Genomic DNA, 25,278 nt, shown 5'->3' with positions numbered 1-25,278 from the left:
AAGAGTTCTATTTTCGAAAAGTTACTATTTTTGGAAAGTTTTCATTTATAGTAAGTTTCCAAATTTAGGAAGTTCGGGTTATAATCTTTCTTAAGATGTTGTACAACTTTACTCAAACTTCGTTGCTATAAAATAAGTCAGGAATAACCAGATGTAACCGGGAGCCCAGGACTCTTGACCAGAATCTAAGTCATGGCATTCGAGATCCACAAGCTTACCCATAAATGACAACCTAGACATCATTCACTTACGACCGTAAGTAGCGGTGAAATTCTCATGACTTGTACGTTATCTTTTGATTAACCTTCACTTTAGGTTTAAGTCATATTATTATATTATAAGTTATATTATACTTATTTATTAATGACTTATTATTCATTTTTAAATCATACTTATAATAAGGTATTAATAGTTACATTATAATTATTCATTATTAATGTATTACTATGGTTAGTATTATTAATTATTATTAACTTTTAATTATTATATAATAACTAAAGTATTTTATGAAGTTATAATATAAGTATTTATTAATAATGTATTATTATTATTATTATTATTAACTCATATTATAAACATTATACTTATCATTTATTTCCTTAAATTCGTTTTTAATTACAATAAATACCAAATAAATATAAATAAAATTTTTATAAGTTTATTTAAGTATTATAAACTGTGTAAAATTTTATAAATATAAATATAGCTCATTTTTTTATATCTCTTTTGTATTTTCTTTATATATACATATTCAATTCATTTTAATCAAGGTTAATTAGTTATTAATTATTAATTCGACCTAATTAAAAACTTTTATATTTTTTATAGGTTCTATATTCTGCAAATATATTACAAAAAATATAAATACGAATTTTATATAAATATATTATTTATTTAATATTATCTTATCATTTAACCATTAAATTAGGCTTATAATTGAATAAATAAGATAAATTAATTTAAAATAAATTTATTTTGTATTTCTTTTTCTTTTCCTCTCGGTTAATAATTAAACACAAACAAATATACATTAAATACTAAAAGACCTATTTATTTATTTTTTATAATTTTCGAAGCTTTGTACAATTATAATAATCTTATAAAAAATATTTATAATTATTTTTATTTATTTTTAATATTTATTACGAATTTCACTCAGTATTTGTGTTTAATCACTATTTAATTCATATTTAAATATAAATAATATTCCAAAACTTATTATAATTATTTTGTTATAAATAATTTCTAAGCAAAAATTACTGTTGTGAATATTTTTATTCAATTTAAATTCGTTTTATTCATTAAACTAATTCGATAACTATTTAAATATAGGATAATTATATAAAATGTTATTTTAATTAATTTTTCGTATTCAATAATATTTATATGACTAATATCTTCTGTAAAAATTATCATAATGAATTATAAGTATTTATAACAATTACTTTTAAATTTTTACATGTTATACGATATATATATTCCAATCTTACCTAATAATTCATTTTTAAATACCTATAAAATCTACAAAACTGTTTTTGATTACTTTTATATCATATTAACATTTAAGAACCTGCAAAAATAATTTTTATCAATTATTTATATTTATTTCCTATTTAATTTGATTATTCAATCGTATAGTAAAAAAAATTTGTTTTTAATTGTATTTAAATTATAATCCGAATATTTAATTCAAAAAAATAATTTTAATACATTTCATAATACCTAATACTAATTGTAGTATACTCTTGTTAATCTTAATCTGGTGTTCCAATTTGTTACGAATTTAAAACAGAAACAAAAAAAAATATATATAAGATCGAAAATAATAATAAAAAATTTGATGGATGAGAGATACCTCCAACTTGATACATCTTTTTCTTGAGAAAATAAGTGATAAGTGTTTAAAAAAAAATATGTATGTACTAGTATTTATAGGATAGAACTTGTTAAAATAAATTAAATAAAAATAAAAATGCAGCATAGATGCCGAGTTTTTGGTGGATAGATTTTTAAGTTTGTTTAAAAAAAACACATGGTCAAATATTTAAATTTTATCTTCCTAGAAAAGCTAAACAAGTACTTTCCTTTTTTTTTATTTAGCCGTGACTTTTAGATAAGCATATATATATAATTTTTTTTTCATTTTTTTAGATAAGATTAGGATTATTCTAGAATTTTTTTAGGATTCCACTTTTATTTTTTATTTAATTATTAATTACGAATTTTATACATATTTATTTATATTTTTGGTAATTAACAATATTAAACTTTTATTTTTAAATTATCAACTTATAGTTTTTATTATCTATAGTTGTGACACATTACTTATTTATTTATTTTTTTAATTTTTTTTTACTAAGTTAGTTATGTAACACTTTCATTATTAACAAAGTTAATATAAGTTTCATATATATACATATTATTAATACTTCATGTACTTAAATAATTTTTTTTTTTTTAGGGTTTATATAATGAGTTACTATTTAGGGTTAGGCTTTTGAATAATTAAGGTCTATAGTATTGATTACTAATTAGGGTTAAGCTTATAATATTAATAAATGTTTAGGGTTTTTATGTCATGAATTATGGTTAGGGTTTAGGTTTATATTTTACGAGCATTTAATATCTCAGTAACAACCCTAATGACAGTATACAGGATCAAACAAAGAAACCCCAAGGGTAAATTAGTAAATTCAGAATGGAAAAGTGAGGGTTGTTATAGTACCTCCTCGTTAATTTAAACTTCGTCCCGAAGTTTCAGGAAGACTCCTCCGATGCATCAACGGTTGGAAAAAGATGAGGATATTTTCGCTTCATCTGGTCTTCACGTTCCCAGATATACTCGGGGCCTCTTCGTGAATTCCAGCGGATCTTAACAATAGGAATAGTACTTTGTTTCAAGCCTTTAACCTCACGATCCATAACCTCTATCGGTTCTTCAACGAAATGCATTTTATCATCAATGCAGATATCATCCAATGGAATAACGAGTGTGTCATCAGCAAGACACTTTTTAAGATTCGAGACATGAAATACATCATGTACATTATTAAGCTCAGAGGGTAATTCTAATCGATACGCCACAGGATCAATTCTTTCAGTAATCTTGAAAGGTCCAACAAATCGTGGGCTAAGTTTACTTCTCTTGCCAAAACGGACAACTCCCTTCCAAGGAGATACTTTCAACATGACTTTATCACTGACTTGAAATTCTATATCTTTCCGATGAATATTAGCATAGCTTTTCTGTCGGCAACGGGCAGTTTCTAATCGTTTCTTAATCTGAAAGATCTTTTCTGTAGTTTCATGTATGATTTCAGGACCAGTTAACTGTCTATCTTCAAGTTCATCCCAGCACAGTGGAGATCTACATTTTCGCCCGTATAAAGCCTCAAATGGTGCAGCCTTAATACTTGAGTGATAGCTGTTATTGTAAGAAAATTCAGCCAAAGGCAAATGTCTATCCCATCATTTGCCAAAATCGATAACACAAGCACGTAGCATATCTTCTAACGTTTGGATGGTTCGTTCACTTTGACCGTCGGTTTGCGGATGATAAGCAGTACTCATGTCGAGTTGAGTTCCAAGTGCAGATTGCAGAGATTTCCAGAATCTAGAAATGAATCGACTATCGCGGTCAGAAATGATAGAGATAGGTACTCCATGACGGGAGACGACCTCTTTAATGTATAGTTGTGACAATCTCTCCATCTTGTCAGTTTCCTTCATCGGTAAAAAATGTGCAGATTTAGTAAGACGATCCACTATGACCCAAATAGTATCATTGCCACTAGAAGTCTTGGGCAACTTAGTGATAAAATCCATAGTGATGCATTCCCATTTCCACAGACGACTTCTGATGCTCGGCTTTGACTTTCAAACAAGTCAGACACTTACTAACATACGTAGCAATGTCTGATTTCAGGTTAGGCCACCAATAAAACTCTTTCATATCATGATACATTTTACTATAGCCTGGGTGAATAGAATATCTAGTCTTATGTGCTTCATCCAAGACTAGTTCTCGTATGTTTCCAAAAACTGGGACCCAGATTCGGCCACTGAAATAACGTGTTCCGTTTCCCTTGGTTTCAAATTTCTTTTCGAGACCTTTAAGTCCCTCGAGTTGGACATTCTCCTCCTTCAATGCCTCAAGTTGTGCCTCATGGATTTGAGATGTAAGATTAGTACGAATACGCACATTCAAAGCTCGAACTCGGATTGGTTTGGCACGATCCTTTCTACTAAGGGCATCGGCTACTACATTTACCTTTCCAGGATGATATTTAAGCTCACAGTCGTAGTCATTTAACAACTCGATCCAATGCCTTTGCCTCATGTTTAGCTGCTTCTGGTCAAAAATATGTTGAAGACTTTTATGATCGGTAAATACCGTGATTCTAACCCCATAGAGGTAATGTCTCCACATCTTCAATGCAAATACCACAGCTCCTAATTCCAAGTCATGTGTGATATAGTTCTTCTCATGTTTCTTCAACTGTCTAGATGCATAGGCGATAACCTTTTTACGTTGCATCAGAACACATCCGAAACCTTGATTCGAGGCATCGCAATAGACTACAAAATCGTCAGTGCCCTTAGGTAATGATAGAATCGGGGCTGTGGTCAATTTATCCTTTAGAATCTTGAAAGCAGATTCCTGTTCCTCGGACCACTCAAATTTCTTCCCCTTGTGAGTTAGCTTGGTGAGAGGTTTGGCTATAAGAGAAAAGTCTTTGATAAACCTTCGGTAATAACCAGCAAGTCCCAAAAATTGACGAATATGCTTCTCACTTCTAGGTACTTCCCAGTTCTAGATAGCGGTGATTTTTGCAGGATCGACATGTATTCCATTACTATCAACTACATGCCCGAGGAATTGTACGGTTCTCAACCAAAATTCACACTTGGAGAATTTGGCGTACAGCTGTTCCTTCTTTAAGAGTTCTAGAATTAATCGCAGATGTTGCTCATGCTCTTTCTCGCTCTTGGAATAGATTAAGATATCATCGATGAAAACGATCACGAATTTGTCAAGATAAGGTTTGCATACACGGTTCATAAGATCCATGAATACAGCAGGAGCATTGGTTAAACCAAAAGGCATGACAAGAAACTCATAGTGTCCATAACGAGTTCAAAAAGCAGTCTTAGAAACATAAGCTTCCTTGACCCTCAATTGATGATAACCCGACCTAAGATCAATCTTCGAAAAGACACTTGAACCCTGTAATTGGTCAAACAGATCATCAATACGCGGAAGTGGATAACGGTTCTTAATGGTCAGCTTGTTGAGTTCACGGTAATCGATACACATTCTCAACGTGCCATCTTTCTTTTTAACAAAGAGAACGGGTGCTCCCTACGGAGATGAACTAGGATGAATGAAACCCTTGTCTAAGAGTTCCTGGAGTTGGTTGGATAATTCCTTCATCTCTGATGGAGCTAATCGGTATGGTGCCTTTGCAATAGGTGCAGCACCGGGAGTCAAGTCAATCTGATACTCAACCTGCCGTTGGGGAAGGAGACCAGGGAGTTCCTCAGGAAAAACTTCAGGAAAGTCTCTAACTATCGGTACATCTTCAACTCGTTTCTCATCCGGTTTGACTTCCTTTACATGAGCTAGAATGGCTTGGTACCCTTTCATTAGGTACTTGCGGGTTTTGATGCATGAAATGAGGTTAAGTTTGGAACCACTCTTTTCTCCTTGAATGATTAAGGTTTCATCATTCTCAAGGGGAATGTTAATGGTTTTATCGAAGCACATAATTCCCGTCTTTATTGGGGATAACCAATCCATCCCTACAACTACATCAAAGCTTCCCAACTCCACTGGCAATAAGTCTATCTTAAAGTGTTTGTCGGCTAGAATCAGATCATAATTTTTATAAACACTGTCTACTCTCATAAGTTTACCATTTGCTACTTCTACAAGACTCTTAATTTCTAAGGCTTGCGGTTTTTCAGTGAATAAGGCACAAAATTCAGTAGACACATAACTTCTATCAGCACCAGAATCAAATAGAACAGTAGCGTAGAAGTTGTTAACAAGGAACGTACCCGTTATCACTTCATCATCATCACGGGCTTCTTCAGTAGTCATGACAAAAGCCCTACCTTTAGCATTACCAGCATCAGTTTTCTTCTTTGGACAGTTAGGCTTAATATGACCTTTTTCCCCACAACCATAGCAGGTAGGGACATAGGCCTTTGCGGCTGAAGCTGTAGCAGCAGGAAGTCTACAGTTTTTAGCAAGATGACCTATTTTCTTGCAGTTGGTGCACGGTACCATACACCTCCCATAGTGGTTTTTCTCACATCGGTTACATCTAGGTTTCCCATCAGCTGGCTTCTTACTTGAGTTCTGGCTGGGACTATTACTCTGATTGTCAAAATTTCTTTTGTTATCCCCTGTCCTTACCTCAGCTGGTTTACTAATTGCCTTCTTTCTTCTAGCAGCCATAACTAAATCTTGGGCTAACAGCATAGCACCCTCAATAGTTTCCTTACCAGCAGATATAACATTCCCCTGGATATCAGAAGGTAGACCCTCAACATACTTTTCTATCATCTTGTATAAGGGGGTGACCATAGATGGACACAAGGATGCTAGTTCCAGAAAACGATGATTATATGACTCTATGTCGTCATTCTTTACCACGTGTCCATAGAATTCGGCCTCCAATTTTTGGACCTGATTCCTAGGACAGTACTTATCGGTCATCATTCTTTTGACGGTATCCCATGGAGTAGCGTTAGCAACATCAATCCCTACAGTTTGGCAATGGGCATTCCACCAGGTCAGAGCACTCCCAGAAAGAGTGTGGGTGGCATACTTAACACGATCAGCTTCTAAACAGTTACTGATACGAAATACGGATTCAAGTTTCTCGAACCAACGAATCAATTTGATTGGTCCTTCAGTTCCGTTGTAAGATGTAGGCTTGCAATCCATAAAATTTTTGTAGGAGCAAGTAACATTGTGGGGCGGAGCTTGAGCAGCACCACCACCTTGAGCTGCAGCGAGTAGCTGCTGAAATTGTTCTGCAGTTAAGGTATAAGTTGGAGTAGCTGGAGCTCGTGGGCGAACCATTTCCTTCAAGAGACATAGACAAATCGAGTTAGATGAATAGAGTGGTAACGTCTAAACATTTTATGACAGGTGATCATTAATTCATATAACACTTGTAGTAACAAATTCAAGGCAAGTCATTAAAACACATAACAACTTTTATTAGTAAGTTCTAGAGGAAAATCCTCTTTATTACACTGAACTGAAAAAGGGAAATACGCGGGAAAAGCCGTTACAATCAACTATGAATTTAAAATTAACAACTAAGGAATGGAAAAACATGGATAGATATCCTAGTAGACATGACTCCTACTTAGGATCGGGACCCTTCTTCTTTTTGTCCTTGAGAGTGTTTTGGGCATCCTTCATGAACTTCTCCACTTTTTCATTCTTTTCCTTCTGCTTATCATCAAGGTACTCAAGGTTGTTATAGAAGTTATCAACCCTGCCTCCGAGCACGTTGAGATGGTAGTCCATCATAGCAAACCGATTATCGACGCGGGTTCTCTCCACTTTCATTTTAGCCTCCATGTCCTTTTCCAAATAAGCCATGGACTGTTTCCCCATCGTGTACCACGTTCCTCGTCAGCCTTTACCTTCAAGATCTCTTCTCTCAACCCCTTCAAGTTGTTTTGAACAAGCTTATCTAGTCTCTCAGTTTGAGTGGCAAAGGAGTCTATTACGATCTCTTTCAAGACCTTGTTCTCTTTCTCCAAACTGTTTAAACGCACTTCAATTCGAGCAACATGGTGACGTAAAGATTTCTTACACTTTTCATTACTACGCTGAAGGTTTATGAGATCACATTTGTTCAGCACGTGCTCCATGTTATTACAGAATGGTGAGCTAGCCCTTTTTGATGGACCGGCTTCATCAGCAGTAGCAGTTTCTGGTTGCTTTCTTTTTAGAGGTGCCTCCTTAGGAGTGGGCTCTTCTTCAGGCTCATAGTCTGAGAAGTCACTGTCGTAGTTTGGGAGACTTTTATAAGCTTCCCACTCAGGAGTACTCATTGGCTTATACTTTGGTGAATCAGCAGAGTCTGCGGAGTCATTGGAGTGTGGTGGAGTAGCTGGAGAGTACTTAGGAGAGTTAACTGAGTTTCCTGACTGGCTCGACATTCTAAGAAAGAAATAAAGGATGTAAGTATAAGCAGATAACACGTAACTGTGTTAATTAAAAGCACTAAGGTCAAGGAGATGTATAGTCCTACATTGCTAAGGTACCTATTTGTATAAGGCACACATAAAATGCAATCCTGGTTCTCTATACTCGACCGGCTCTGATACCAATCTGTCACACCCCCAAATAGGGTCGGGGGTATTTGTGACCAATTATATCAAAATAAGTGTTGTACATAAACGAGAACGACTCTATATGAGACGTTTTATAAAAGTAAACTTCTTTATTTGTAGCGGAAGTAAATATTGTCTTTACATTGAAATAACAATGTATTAAATGAAACTAAAATAAATGATGATATTATGCAGACTCCATGTAAAGCTAGCAATCCACATTATCAGCACCTTAATTACCTGAGACAAAACATGCTTTAAAAAGTCAACACAAAGGTTGAGTGATATCATAGGTTTATAATTATTCATGAATGGTTAAGACCACAAGATTTCAATAAAATAGACTGACATTTATCATATCAATCTTTAAAATATATGCTGAATTGTAATATCGAGACTAAATGGTAACCCCAAGGCTCTTTCTGGCCCCAAATCATTATTATGTGTCCACAACCATAGGTTAATGGACAGAGGCGTTACCCTCAACAGTGCTATTCATAATAAGTAAGCTCACTAAACATAGCAATTAACGATATTACTCTAAGGGGAATTTAATATGACTTAAGCATATAACATGGCATTTTAAGATTTTGTACTTGTGTCTAACATGTAAAACATTTAAAAGATAGCATGTGTCTCACCCCAATATATATAAAAACAGTAAAAGAAAATGGGGCTATGAAATCACCTTAAATAGCACAGAAGAGATATTCCATAAATGAGAGGATTGAACGGACGAACGTGATCGAGATCTCAACCTAGAGATAGAATGCACGATCAGATATTGTCTAATAGACATAAGTATATTAACTATACTAATGATAATGGTTTTCTAAAAGAGTTCTATTTTCGAAAAGTTACTATTTTTGGAAAGTTTCCATTTATAGTAAGTTTCCAAATTTAGGAAGTTCGGGTTATAATCTTTCTTAAGATGTTGTACAACTTTACTCAAACTTCGTTGCTATCAAATAAGTCAGGAATGACCAGATGTAACCGGGAGCCCAGGACTCTTGACCAGAATCTAAGTCATGGCATTCGAGATCCACAAGCTTACCCATAAATGGCAACCTAGACATCATTCACTAACGATCGTAAGTAGCGGTGAAATTCTCATGACTTGTACGTTATCTTTTGATTAACCTTCACTTTAGGTTTAAGTCATATTATTATATTATAAGTTATATTATACTTATTTATTAATGACTTATTATTCATTTTTAAATCATACTTATAATAAGGTATTAATAGTTACATTATAACTATTCATTATTAATGTATTACTATGGTTAGTATTATTAATTATTATTAACTTTTAATTATTATATAATAACTAAAGTATTTTATGAAGTTATAATATAAGTATTTATTAATAATGTGTTATTATTATTATTATTAACTCATATTATAAACATTATACTTATCATTTATTTCCTTAAATTCATTTTTAATTACAATAAATGCCAAATAAATATAAATAAAATTTTTATAAGTTTATTTAAGTATTATAAACTGTGTAAAATTTTATAAATATAAATATAGCTCATTTTTTTATATTTCTTTCGTATTTTCTTTATATATACATATTCGATTCATTTTAATCAAGGCTAATTAGTTATTAATTATTAATTCGACCTAATTAAAAACTTTTATATTTTTTATAGGTTCTATATTCTGCAAATATATTACAAAAAATATAAATACGAATTTTATATAAATATATTATTTATTTAATATTATCTTATCATTTAACTATTAAATTAGGCTTATAATTGAATAAATAAGATAAATTAATTTAAAATAAATTTTTATAATTTTTACAGTACCTATACATCCTAATGATTATATAAAAATTTTATATTATCAGATTTAATAAACTTTTGTATTTATTTTATATATCTTTTTCTTTTCCTCTCGGTTAACAATTAAACACAAACAAATATACATTAAATACTAAAAGACCTATTTATTTATTTTTTATAATTTTCAAAGCTTTATAAAATTATAATAATCTCATAAAAATATTTATAATTATTTTTATTTATGTTTAATATTTATTACGAATTTCACTCAGTATTTGTGTTTAATCACTATTTAATTCGTATTTAAATATAAATAATATTCCAAAACTTATTATAATTATTTTTATGAATGTTACTACTGTTATAAATAATTTCTAAGAAAAAATTACTGTTGTGAATATTTTTATTCAATTTAAATTCGTTTTATTCATTAAACTAATTCGATAACTATTTAAATATAGGATAATTATATAAAATGTTATTTTAATTAATTTTTCGTATTCAATAATATTTATATGACTAATAGCTTCTGTAAAAATTATCATAATGAATTATAAGTATTTATAACAATTACTATTAAATTTTTACATGTTATACGATATATATATTCCAATCTTACCTAATAATTCGTTTTTAAATACCTATAAAATCTACAAAACTGTTTTTTATTACTTTTATATCATATTAACATTTAAGAACCTTCAAAAATAATTTTTATCAATTATTTATATTTATTTCCTATTTAATTTGATTATTCAATCGTATAGTAAAAAAAATTCGTTTTTAATTGTATTTAAATTATAATCCGAATATTTAATTCAAAAAAATAATTTTAATACATTTCATAATACCTAATACTAATTCTAGTATACTCTTGTTAATCTTAATTTGGTGTTCCAATTTGTTACGAATTTAAAACAGAAACAAAAAAAATATACTCGGCACAAAAAAATAAAAAATAAAATATAAGACCGAAAATAATAATAAAAAATTTGATGGATGAGAGATACCTCCAACTTGATACGTCTTTTTCTTGAGAGAATAAGTGATAAGTGTTTAAAAAAATTATGTATGTACTAGTATTTATAGGATAGAACTTGTTAAAATAAATTAAATAAAAATAAAAATGCAGCATAGATGCCGAGTTTTTGGTGGATAGATTTTTAAGTTTGTTAAAAAAAAACACATGGTCAAATATTTAAATTTTATCTTCCTAGAAAAGCTAAACAAGTACTTTCCTTTTTTTTTTTTTAGCCGTGACTTTTGGATAAGCATATATATATATATATATATATATATATATATAATTTTTTTTCTTTTTTTTAGATAAGATTAGGATTATTCTAGAATTTTTTTAGGATTCCACTTTTATTTTTTTATTTAATTATTAATTACGAATTTTATACATATTTATTTATATTTTTGGTAATTAACAATATTAAACTTTTATTTTTAAATTATCAACTTATAGTTTTTATTATCTATAGTTGTGACACATTACTTTTTTTTTTAATTTTTTTTTTACTAAGTTAGTTATGTAACACTTTCATTATTAACAAAGTTAATATAAGTTTCATATATATACATATTATTAATGCTTCATGTACTTAAATAAATATATATATATTTTTTAGGGTTTATATAATGAGTTACTATTTAGGGTTAGGGTTTTGAATAATTAAGGTCTATAGTATTGATTACTAATTAGGGTTAAGCTTATAATATTAATAAATGTTTAGGGTTTTTATGTCATGAATTATGGTTAGGGTTTAGGTTTATATTTTACGAGCATTTAATATCTCAGTAACAACCCTAGTGACAGTACACAGGATCAGACAAAGAAACCCTAAGGGTAAATTAGTAAATTCAGAATGGAAAAGTGAGGGTTGTTATAGTATATATACATAAAATACTACGACGAGGTTATGAGCGTGTCACCTTCAAAATGGGTTTTTGAGCGGGATAGAGCTAAGGAAATTATGGGTTATTGCCAAGGAGGTTATGGGTAATGTTCGAGGGTATATTTGTGAATCAAATCTAGTGTTTATCATCTCTGTTGCGTCTACGTACTTTTCTACAATATTGAATCTCAATATTGATACGTAAGCACTCATATTTTATCTTTTATACATTAATTGTGTATCCATGTCTAGTGCACGAGTATACATATTTATATATGCTTATATGCTAAATTTCGTTGTTAAATAGTTTATAATGAATCACGAATTAAATACATATATTACTGGTAAAAGGTATATGATATACATGTTTTTGGAAAGCTGGCGAAAAATCAATAACTTTTCATTTAGATATCGAATAAATTCGATGAACGGATTAAAAGATATGATCAACTGAATTATGATTGACGTTAATTGAAATTGCTTTTGAATCTGCAATTAAGATTTAAACAACTTGTTTACGAGATTGATAAATTGGATTTTTGAATATTACCAACCGAGTAAATGAATCCTTATATAAGGTACGTCTCGTTTTGTTAAACAACTGTCAAAATTGACTTTTTGAAACGACTTTGGATAACTTTTGTATGTCGATCTCGAGCATTAGAATTGTGAAACACTATGACCTGACCTAGCTTGATAGACATTTATTGACCAACATATGTTCTCTAGGTTGAGATCTACGGTTATTTGGTAATCCGAGTTTCGATCACATTTTGGTGAACGACTTTATATGCTGCTAAGGTGAGTTTCATTGATCCCTTTTTAAATGATTTTTCAATATATATTTTTGGGCTGAGAATACATGCACTTTATTTTAAAAACAATGGACACAAGTACATACTAAATTCTATACTGAGTTTGAACCGAAAATCCCTTAGCTTTGGTAACTAGTAACTTCTGGTTATAAGAACTGGTGGGCGCAAGTAGTAGTATATGGATCCATAGGGCTTGATATCCCCGTCCGAGCTAGAGCACTAGCCTTTTAACGGACGTATGCTATTTGAGAAGCGTACACGTTGGTTTGCGTGTATTATTAAGATGATTATACAAAGGGTATAAATTATATATACGTTAAGTTTAGTTACCAGGGTGCTCAATTTTGTAGAATATTTTGATAAACGTTTCGGATGAAACATCTGAAATCTTGTGATCCACCTTTATACAGAGATTATGCGAAACATTAAAACTATGAACTCACCAATCTTTGTGTTGACACTTGTTAGCATGTTTATTCTCAGGTTTCCTAGAAGTCTTCCGCTGTTTGCTTATGTGTTAGACAAGCTATGTGCATGGAGTCTTACATGACATATTTTTCAAGGAAACGTTGCATTCACCAAATCATCACCATGTATCTTATTTTGACTGCATTGTCAACGGAAGTATTATTGTAACTATTATTTACCGTGATTGTCTATATGTAGAAATCATCAGATGTCGAAAACCTTTGATTTAAATATTCATTTATGGTGTGCATTTTCAAAAGAATGTAATGTTTACAAAACGTATCATATAGAGGTCAAATACCTTGCAATGAAATCGATGAATGACGTGTTCGTCCATATGGATTTGGAGCGATCGTCACAGATATATATAAAGTTATCTAAGTAAGTCATCAAAGTCAAAGATATTGAAAAGCTATTACGAACAACTTAATAAAACATGAAAGAGTCTAAGGCTGCGTTTGATAAAACTAAATGATTTAGCGCTGAATAATACATAATCTGAATGATTCAAACTCTCTGAGTAAACTTACTTCTGAATGAAAATATGTTGTTTGATAATTATTTTGAATGAACGATTTGAATTGGATAAAATTACTTTATTAACATGTTAAATTAATAAAAAATTCAATATACCAGTTTGTTAAGTGTCCTGGATATGATTTAAGGAGAGGATATTACAAAAATTTGGCGCTTAATGGTTAAGAGAGTGTTTCAACTCTGATGGTTCAACAATGAATACTGAACCATTCAATATTATATGTCATTCAGAGGTCAGAAACAAACGCATTGAATGTTGAATGGTTCAGCATTCAATGCTGAACCATTCAATTAAAAGGTAAACAAACACACCCTAAAGTGTTATCCATGAACAAAAATAGTAAATTAATGATCAAACATAGAAAATTAAGTAACTTTCTTCTACTAAATACAAAAGACAAATCAAAATCGATGAACTACAATAAAACATATAGACTCAATTAATCTAGTTATCCTTCAAATAGAGTAATACAATAGTTATCATGTTAAACGAAGTCTGAATACTACAAAAAACCGTGTTAGAGAGAGAGAGAGAGAGTAAAGCAGGTTATGGCACGACAAGGGGCACGGCGGCGACACATGAAGGCTATTACAAGACTGGTTACGAGCATCGATCGTCAAGGGTACATGACTATTAGGTGACTTCCTTTTTTATTCTTCAATTTCCTATTAACATGGATGGTGATTACTATGAGGTGACTATTGAAGAGATATGGAATAGTACAAGACATTTATTTTGCAAGGAAAACCCTAGCGAGCAGAGATTTGATTTCGTAAGATACGAGGGAATCAATGATGTTGAGTCCTTTGCGAAAAAACTTAGTAACATCAAGATCGTCAGGCCCGGATATTGGGCTGTGCAGACTGTGCCATTGCACAGGGCCCATATCCGGTTGGGGCCCAAATAATTAAAGTCCAGTAAAGCATACTAGGATCCATAGTCTATTTATTTCTTGAAGTTTTAATATTAGAAAAGAAAACTGTCTTCTTGTCCACGTCGACTTCTCAATTCTGATATTTGATCTGACTTTTTCCGCCTTGAAAATTACGTTCACCTCTCCATCGATTTACCAAAAAGGTACTGTATTTAATATTAGAGTATTAAAGTATTTAATTTACCAATATAACTAATAGACAAAATTTATTTTATTTGTTATAAATAGTACTATTTGATTTTTCACTTTTCACAAATCAAACCCCCTAACTTTCATTAAAATACAAATCGAACCCTCCACCTTACACATATATTGTACTATTTGATTTTTCACTTTTCACAAACCAAACCCCTAACTTTCATTAAAATACAAATCGAACCCTCAACCTTATACATATATTCTAAATTATTATTTATTCCATCACTAACCCTAAAAAAATGAATAATAACACCCACCACGCTTTACCGAGTTGTACACTGCGCTCAAACAATAGGACCCACATAGGCCACTACTGTGCTAATTTTTTTTTTTTTTTGTCTTCAACGATAAAAGAATCAACTTTCTTAAAAAGAACAACCCTTCAATGCTACAAAAATATTTCGAAAAATATTCTTTTTTACAAAATAGATCAACTAACTTTAATGCTAAAAGAAGCAACTTTCATAAAAGGAACAACCCTTCAATGTTAGATTTAAAAAAAAAATTACAAAATATATCAAGATTTTTTTTTAACTCGCATTCAAAACGGAGCCCCCGGCACGAAGCGAGGGCTCCACAACTAGTTATTACTATTTATTACTGATATTGTTTATATGTATTTTATCAATTTAAAAACTAAAATCTATTATCTATTATCTATTATCTAATTATTAAAAAGGTAAAGTAATACGTTGAATTGTCATTGATATTGTGCCTCCGATTCGATTACTTCGTATCATCGTCAGAATTCGTCAATTTGGGTATGGATTAATAATTATTATTTTACTTTTAATTATAATTATTTATTATTATTTGTAATGACCCGGAAATTTCCGACCAAATTTAAACCTTAATCTTTATATATTTCCGATACGATAAGCAAAAACCCTAATGTTGAGTCTAGAAAGTCTGAAATCTATATTTGAATAATCAGTTACCCTATGACCATGCCTGACGATTCACGAACAATTATGTGTATTAGATATATACTACTTTATATGAACGTATTTGTTTTGATATAATTACAAGATCAAAAGATAATATGATTAGCTACATTGAATATATATATATATAAATATGATTGATGACTGTATGTACATTGTAATATATAAAAAGGTATAAATATTAAATATATTTTATTATATGTTATAATTATATGTTATATAATTAATAAATTGTAAACTTAACATATTAAATGTAATTACGAATTGAAAATATTGTCGTTATAGTAATATTATTACTTTCATTATTACTATTAATATCAATATCAAATTTAATATTATTAGTATTATTATTGTTATCATTAGATTTATAATTAAAAGGTTATAATAATAAAGATGATAAATATAGATATAATAAAGATGATAAATATAAGAATACTTAAAACTATCATTTTAATTATTATCATGATTATATATTTATTTTTACTAAAAATTATTATTTTCAATTAAAGTTATTATTATCATTACTCTTATTACTTTTATTATTATTATTTTTTTTTTATTAGCAACATTATTTTTTTATCAATTATTATTATTAATACCTTTAACAATATTATTATTATTATTATTATTTAAAACGTGTGTGTATATATTTATATTCCAAAAATTTATATTGTTTTCTTCTTCTGTTTCTGTTGACCCGTGATCGAATTGGTATTTTGAAGTACTATGCTTGATTGTTATGTGTCTCCACTAATTGCCTAATTGATTTATATCTTGAATATATATACATGTTCATGGTATGCATTAAGGGATATCACAATTAATTTCTTTGTTGGATTACTGCTACCTCATCTACTTTTTTTCATCTAATCGGGTTCTTTCTTCTTGAACCTACGAATACTACCACCTCACAAAATCACTACAACACCATAATATACCACAAATCCGATTGTAATACCAATTTGAAGCACACTCTTCTCATCCTCTTGATCAACCATCGATCACCCATTGCTACAGAGAAAACTTGGTAATGATCGACTTAAACTCAAACTATCATCAAACTACAACTCGTTCCCAACTTTGGTGTATTCCTGTTTTCATTCATAAACTCATTTCATTAGAACCACCCTATCCTTCTCTTTTTACGGTTTCCTTTACCACCATCACCATAAACAATCACCATAAACTCCATCATCAAACACCCATCGCAATTGCTACTAATTTCGTTTTTCTGTTATTTGAAAACCACAACATTCCACACCGAAACCCAGCGTTGCTGCTACCTCTGTTCATATACAAACTCGAGCAATCCATCGGTATTATTATCTTCCTACTTTCTTCTAATCCTATTTTCTTTTTGAATCACTTAAACCATCATGAACCACCACCTTTATCCATTTTTCTTTTCTTCTCATCGTGGACTGTTGCAACCATCGAAACAGTCACCACCATAACTATCAACCTCGTTGTAATTGTTTCTGTTTTCTAAACTCGGTTAAACAACCATAAAAACCCATCTTGATTCTACTTGTTCTTAAGCTATTGAACAACAACATACAAAACATCAACCCCTCTTCTTATTCTTTGTCTCGGTTAATCAAAACCACCAATCCACTTGCATATATATTTTTCCGTTTCTTCTTTCTTATTAAGCATCACCTTCTATAAATCGAGAACCACCTCATCTTCACCACTCTACACCACCCCCATCTCCAAGAACACCATCCTATTCTTTTTCCTCTTCCTTCTTTCTCTTTTATCCTTGATCAAAGAATTTCTATCATCGCTGTTAAAAATATAAGAAGTCGCAGCAGTTTACTGCCATATCCCTTACTAATGTTTGGCGTAAAAAGGATAGAGATAAGTGCACATATTTGTTAGTTCATGAATTTACAAAAAGAAAATCAAGAAGAAAAGGAAGAGTCACCACATAATTATAAGTCTTACCAACTCATTTGATTATTTAAAATATGTCATTGATTGAAGTTATGGCAGACAAAAGGTTACCTAAAAGTGAAGTGGGGATCTAACTAATTTGGTACACGAGGAATGGGTTGTTGGAGATATTATTTTTTTTGGTCGAATGAAAAGAAACTCAAATAATCACAAGATAATTACATGGGTCGAAATAGTTGGGCCGAATTATAAGAGTTGATCGAGCTGTTTGTCTAAGAAATAGAGATATGATAAGTAAATTGAATTTGTGACTTTAATGAATGATGCAATGATAATAACAGATGATTATGATGAATTATGATAAGGGTTCCTTACTGCACAGAATTAAGAAATCCTTAATTTGATAAATGGGTTTTATTATTTGGGCTTTAATATTGTACGTGGACATCATTTTAATGGATTAAAATATCTAAAGGACGAATTAGAACAGATATGTTTGAGCAGACGTGTGGTTTGGAATATTGTTTGTTAACCGAGAGGTCATGGGTTCGAGTTCCGTCATGGGCAGTTTTGTTCTTTTTAAGACTACTAAGGTATTAATTGATATCTTAATTATTATCATTATTGTTATTATTATTATTATTATTACATCATAATTAAATCTAATTATCATTATTACTACCACTAATTTATTATTAGTATAATTATTATTTGATCAAATAAATTATATGTATATGAAAATATATCTATTACATATTATTGTGCCATTTTTTAAAAATAAAATGTTATTATTTAACTTACATATTATATCATTATTTATAAAAATTTTAGTACATTAGATATATTGTAATAAGAATACTCTAATATGAACTCAATATGAAAATATTAACTATTTATTTGGAATATATATAAAATAGGTATAATTAATCTATTTATTAAAAATATATGAATTATTAAGATAACAATTATATTAATAATAAATAAACTTGTTTGATTATTATTACGTGTGTTAATAAATATCCAAATGATATAGGTTCGTGAATCCGAGGCCAACCCTACACTTGTTCAATGATGTTAAATGTATTTTTACTACAAAATACATTATGGTGAGTATATAGTCCCTTTTAAACTCTAAATATATTTGGGATGAGAATACATGTATTTTATGTATTATGTTATGGACACAAGTATCTGAAAAATATATTCTACGTTGAGTTGTACCACTGGCATACTTCCCTGTAGCTTGGTAACTGTTATTTACAGCGGTATTGTAAACGCGAATCCTGTTGATAGATCTATCGGGCCTGACAACCCCAACCGGACTGGACGACCAGTATTCAACGGTTGCACAGTACTTCGTTTCGTGACTATACTTGGTACAGTGTAGTAAGATTTCATAATAAAGGGAATATGCGACGTGATTAAATGTTAAGTATGGTTACCAAGTGCTCAACCACTTAGAATATTTTTATTAAAATGTTTACATATGAAATCTTGTGGTCCATAGTTATAACGCTGCTAGCATCAAACCTATATATCTCACCAACTTTATGTTGACGTTTTAAAGCATGTTTATTCTCAGGTACAAACTAAGTCTTCCGCTGTGCATTAGCTCATACTAAAGATATTACTTGGAGTCGATCATCGCAATGGAACCAAATGTTGAAGACTTTGTCCAGGTGGATAAGGACGGGTCTTTACAGGTGGTATCAGAGCGTTGGTCTTAGTGAACCAGGTCTTGCAGTAGTGTGTCTGACTGGTAGTTGCTGGGATACATTAGTGAGTCTGGACTTTGACCGTGTCTGCATGGTAAAAAGTTTTGCTTATCATTCCTAGTCGGAAACTGTCTGCTTATCATCTTTAGGAATTGCCTGCTTAAGTCTAGACACGTCTTATTGCATTTACTGCATTGATAATGTATAGACAAATTCATATCTTAGTGTATCTATTACGGTAAACTTTGCCTAATATTTTTCGTAAATTTCTCCGTAATTTAAGGAATCCTAGTACTATATATATTTATGCATATTATGCATTGAGTATACCATCCAACTCTCATTGCTCTCACTAAGCTTTTCATACCAAAAATCTTTCTGTGATCGCGTACGATGGCCTCCACGAATCGACAAAGTTCCTCTGACTCCGAAGATAGTGTGACGGGAGCACATCAACCGATCAACTACCGAGATTTCTTTAGAAAGTGGGGATGGGTTCGCGAAATACTTACTCTATGGAGAAATGAAGAAGGTACTCCATATCATGAGCCGAATCTACCGCCCAATGTCGGAGTACTCGACCCGCTCACCGGCGAACCTGTTCGCAATACTGTTTATACCCTCGTTGCAAGAATTTTTCGTCTTGAGGCTACCATTAACGGAACTAGAGAAGATATCCAACCTCCATCTCACACTAATAACCGGCCAGGGTTAGTAGAAGAAGTCAACGAACTTCGCGCTCGAGTAGTAGTTTTGGAGAATATGGTGCAAAACTTAACAGCTCCAGCAACATCACTGGCACCAACATCAACACCAGTACCACCAACAACCCAAGTTTCAACATCACCTGCCTCAACATCTCATTCTGTACCTCGAGCCTAATCATCGTTTTACGTATCGTTCTATCTACTTTATCTTCGTTCTACCTATCGTTCTACATCGATTATCTTCGCTTTACGTATCATTCTACCTCATGTATCTTCGTTCGACATGGCAATTATGTAATCTCTAATGTTTTAGAGATCATGTAATCAAGTGTTAACAATAAATCAAATGAGTATAATATTTTACTGACTCATTAAATCCATAATTACATCTGAAGAAAATATATATGCAAGTATATTTTCATAAAGATTGTAATTAAAAATTCTTTTGTACAAACTGTTAATGATGAAAATATTTTAACGGGTGGGTAGTACCCGAGGAATATTTAGAATTCACATTAATAAGTTACACTGTACATTCTTCGAATCTGATTCAACGATCATTTACTATCCTACTTACAACAACCGATATACGTATCCGTTCACCACAGAATAACCATTTCTATTCAAATTTCATATTTGAATTTTGACCTATCAGAATCCAACAAGTGACATAACGAAGAAAACATTTGACAAAAATAAAAAGTGTTAGAAACAAACGAATTAATTAATTGGAATTGTGATAGGATTTCACGCTAACTGTTCCGGCTAACTGTTCCCAGCTAACTGATTAACATTTAATTTATCGCAATTTACATTCTCGCAATTTTATTTATCGTCATTTAATTTCTGTTATTTACTTTTACGCACTTTAAATAACGGGACACGTATGCAAGGTTTCTATTTATCATATCGACCCATCTATATATATATTTCGGAACAACCATAGACACTCTATATGTGAAGGTGGGAGTTGGCTATACAGGGTCGGAGTTGATTCCAAAATATATATATACTTTGAGTTGTGATCGACACCGAGACCGGTACACGGGTCACGATACGTATTATTTAATTCGAATATTATATATTAAATTATATATGAATTATTGAACCATCAGACTGTTAGACTGCTAACTTTGGACAATTAAAATAAATTAAATTAAAATATTGATTATAACATATGAAACTAAATAATTCTTCAAGCTTGCCACTTGATTCCATCTTAAACCTCATTTGTATCTCGACAGTTACAATTACATTCAAATCTTTTCATGATTCTTGAAAACACTTCGATCGAGAAGTTGAACCAGCCGCACCTCGTTTACGGAAGAAAGATTTATGCATATAGTTAAACACCTGGAAACTCTCGAAAACTGAGTCAACATTTAACACGTAGCAGTGATAATTCTTTTGGTGTTATTATTACCCAAAATAACTTTGTAATCCCTTTCCAAATTAGCCAATTTTATCAAAGCTTCAACAAGTTAACCTCGACTTCTCAGAAAGGTTAGTCTCGATATATACGTTATTCTTGCGCAGTCGCTATCGGAAAACCTTTTATATTCCACCATACTACCATAAGCGTTTAATCATCTAAAAACACAATTCGCTCGAAAACACCTCGGATTGATAACCGACGATTCAGTTATGGCTGCATTAAATGCAGAGGAAACAGTAAACTCATAGATAGCCTAAATAGCCAAAAGTTTGATGATAAAGAAGGGAGTGTTAGGAACGCTCGATAGAAAATTTGGTACTGAAAAACGATTTGAGTTAACCGTGAAGGAAACAAAGAACAAATACAAGGACTGAACCTGTCTTCAAATAATCCAAACGATTCAGTACCTGCTGAAACCGTTAGTAAGAACCCTACTCTTTATTTTAAACCTTTCCCGAATGATATTCTTCATCATCATCTTATCTTAGATATTATAAGATATCTTCATATCTTCCGTTATACATATTCTCCATATTTCTGGAGATATTTTCACAACTACCTATATCGGAAAACATTTACCACTCCGTAACATCTGCGTTACAACATAAAATAAACTGTGTTAGTTTATAAGTTCTAAAATCCTCGAGTTTAAATATGAATGTTTTGGAGTAGTGTTGGGAACTGATGCATGAATTAGTATAATATAATGAAACTTGATCAACTTCATTATATTACAGTAAGTCATGTTAAGTTTCTAATGGAATGTGATGATTCACAGTACCATCATCATGTGCCATGTTACACGACTCTTACATTCTACCCAATTTTCAAATATATCGAGAACATATCTTCCTGATAGTTCCATCTTTTCTTCTAAATTCTGGTAATTTGACAAATCAAAATCATGCCATTACCAGTTTCTTCTAAGAGCATTAGCTATGTTCATTTCGAATTTCATATCTACGAATTCCTGACCATTACTCGCTTAATTTGAAGTTGGAAAGAGAAAACGAAAGCATGAAGTTCCGATAAATAATGAAGGATATAAACCCAACAATCACCCAGGATTTTACAAACCGTGTATATCATTATATATTGCAACGTAAAGACACGGGAGAATTAAAAACATTATAATTCCAAGAAAATAATAGAAGTGAATAAATTCTTCTGGTGGCAGATGAAAGAGAAGAATGAAAGATATGAAAATTAGAACCACAACAAGAATCAGAACAGGATGAAGCATACTGTAGAAATAAAGAAACAAAAGGGAGTAGATTTATAGTGAAACATTCGACAGAGAAATCAAAACAGATTGGCGCATTAAATCAAAGAAGATCATAATTTCCTTATTCGCTGAAGAATCAGATCTTTTAGATTTTCAAGATTTTATTTTAAATCCCTTAAATTCCGGAAATTCACTATGACTACGTCAAAAGTTAAATCTCTATCTCAATCGCTTGTGACATCATCATTTGTACGTTTCACAAAATCGAATTGTTTTACCACTATTACTAAATGGTGATAAAACTCTATTATCACCTCATATTCGTTATGAAAACATTCCTATTGTTATCTATGACAACCTCTACCAAATTTCAGGGACGAAATTTCTTTAACGGGTGGGTACTGTAATGACCCGGAAATTTCCGACCAAATTTAAACCTTAATCTTTATATATTTCCGATACGATAAGCAAAAACCCTAATGTTGAGTCTAGAAAGTCTGAAATCTATATTTGAATAATCAGTTACCCTATGACCATGCCTGACGATTCACGAACAATTATGTGTATTAGATATATACTACTTTATATGAACGTATTTGTTTTGATATAATTACAAGATCAAAAGATAATATGATTAGCTACATTGAATATATATATATATAAATATGATTGATGACTGTATGTACATTGTAATATATAAAAAGGTATAAATATTAAATATATTTTATTATATGTTATAATTATATGTTATATAATTAATAAATTGTAAACTTAACATATTAAATGTAATTACGAATTGAAAATATTGTCGTTATAGTAATATTATTACTTTCATTATTACTATTAATATCAATATCAAATTTAATATTATTAGTATTATTATTGTTATCATTAGATTTATAATTAAAAGGTTATAATAATAAAGATGATAAATATAGATATAATAAAGATGATAAATATAAGAATACTTAAAACTATCATTTTAATTATTATCATGATTATATATTTATTTTTACTAAAAATTATTATTTTCAATTAAAGTTATTATTATCATTACTCTTATTACTTTTATTATTATTATTTTTTTTTATTAGCAACATTATTTTTTTATCAATTATTATTATTAATACCTTTAACAATATTATTATTATTATTATTATTTAAAACGTGTGTGTATATATTTATATTCCAAAAATTTATATTGTTTTCTTCTTCTGTTTCTGTTGACCCGTGATCGAATTGGTATTTTGAAGTACTATGCTTGATTGTTATGTGTCTCCACTAATTGCCTAATTGATTTATATCTTGAATATATATACATGTTCATGGTATGCATTAAGGGATATCACAATTAATTTCTTTGTTGGATTACTGCTACCTCATCTACTTTTTTTCATCTAATCGGGTTCTTTCTTCTTGAACCTACGAATACTACCACCTCACAAAATCACTACAACACCATAATATACCACAAATCCGATTGTAATACCAATTTGAAGCACACTCTTCTCATCCTCTTGATCAACCATCGATCACCCATTGCTACAGAGAAAACTTGGTAATGATCGACTTAAACTCAAACTATCATCAAACTACAACTCGTTCCCAACTTTGGTGTATTCCTGTTTTCATTCATAAACTCATTTCATTAGAACCACCCTATCCTTCTCTTTTTACGGTTTCCTTTACCACCATCACCATAAACAATCACCATAAACTCCATCATCAAACACCCATCGCAATTGCTACTAATTTCGTTTTTCTGTTATTTGAAAACCACAACATTCCACACCGAAACCCAGCGTTGCTGCTACCTCTGTTCATATACAAACTCGAGCAATCCATCGGTATTATTATCTTCCTACTTTCTTCTAATCCTATTTTCTTTTTGAATCACTTAAACCATCATGAACCACCACCTTTATCCATTTTTCTTTTCTTCTCATCGTGGACTGTTGCAACCATCGAAACAGTCACCACCATAACTATCAACCTCGTTGTAATTGTTTCTGTTTTCTAAACTCGGTTAAACAACCATAAAAACCCATCTTGATTCTACTTGTTCTTAAGCTATTGAACAACAACATACAAAACATCAACCCCTCTTCTTATTCTTTGTCTCGGTTAATCAAAACCACCAATCCACTTGCATATATATTTTTCCGTTTCTTCTTTCTTATTAAGCATCACCTTCTATAAATCGAGAACCACCTCATCTTCACCACTCTACACCACCCCCATCTCCAAGAACACCATCCTATTCTTTTTCCTCTTCCTTCTTTCTCTTTTATCCTTGATCAAAGAATTTCTATCATCGCTGTTAAAAATATAAGAAGTCG

At 30.8% G+C, this 25,278-nt stretch overlaps 1 protein-coding gene across 1 annotated transcript; it reads right to left on the bottom strand.

The window, feature by feature from the left end:
• Positions 1–5,201: 5,201 nt before the first annotated feature.
• LOC139889863 (uncharacterized) lies at positions 5,202–7,093 on the bottom strand. Its single transcript, XM_071872781.1, has 3 exons — positions 6,001–7,093; positions 5,482–5,865; positions 5,202–5,227 (listed from the first exon to the last, which is right to left on the bottom strand). Exons 1-3 carry the CDS (start codon positions 7,091–7,093, stop codon positions 5,202–5,204), a joined length of 1,503 nt encoding a protein of 500 aa, XP_071728882.1.
• Between the last annotated feature and the right edge of the window lie 18,185 nt (positions 7,094–25,278).

Source organism: Rutidosis leptorrhynchoides, chromosome 2 (assembly GCF_046630445.1).
Source record: "Rutidosis leptorrhynchoides isolate AG116_Rl617_1_P2 chromosome 2, CSIRO_AGI_Rlap_v1, whole genome shotgun sequence".
Lineage (NCBI taxonomy): Eukaryota > Viridiplantae > Streptophyta > Magnoliopsida > Asterales > Asteraceae > Rutidosis > Rutidosis leptorrhynchoides.
The sequence above is the reverse complement of the archived record's forward strand: the minus strand, read 5'-3'. Positions and strand labels throughout refer to the sequence as shown.

What these genes read in the sequence shown, in the direction of transcription:
- LOC139889863 (XM_071872781.1), bottom strand. Translation starts at nt 7,093, where the DNA reads ATGGTTCGCCCACGAGCTCCAGCTACTCCAACTTATACCTTAACTGCA. An exon ending in TGATTCTGGTGCTGATAGAA is followed by an intron (nt 5,866 to 6,000) that starts GTTATGTGTCTA and finishes ATCTGATTCTAG; the next exon opens with CCGACAAACACTTTAAGATA. An exon ending in TCAGATTGACTTGACTCCCG is followed by an intron (nt 5,228 to 5,481) that starts GTGCTGCACCTA and finishes GACCAATTACAG; the next exon opens with GGTTCAAGTGTCTTTTCGAA.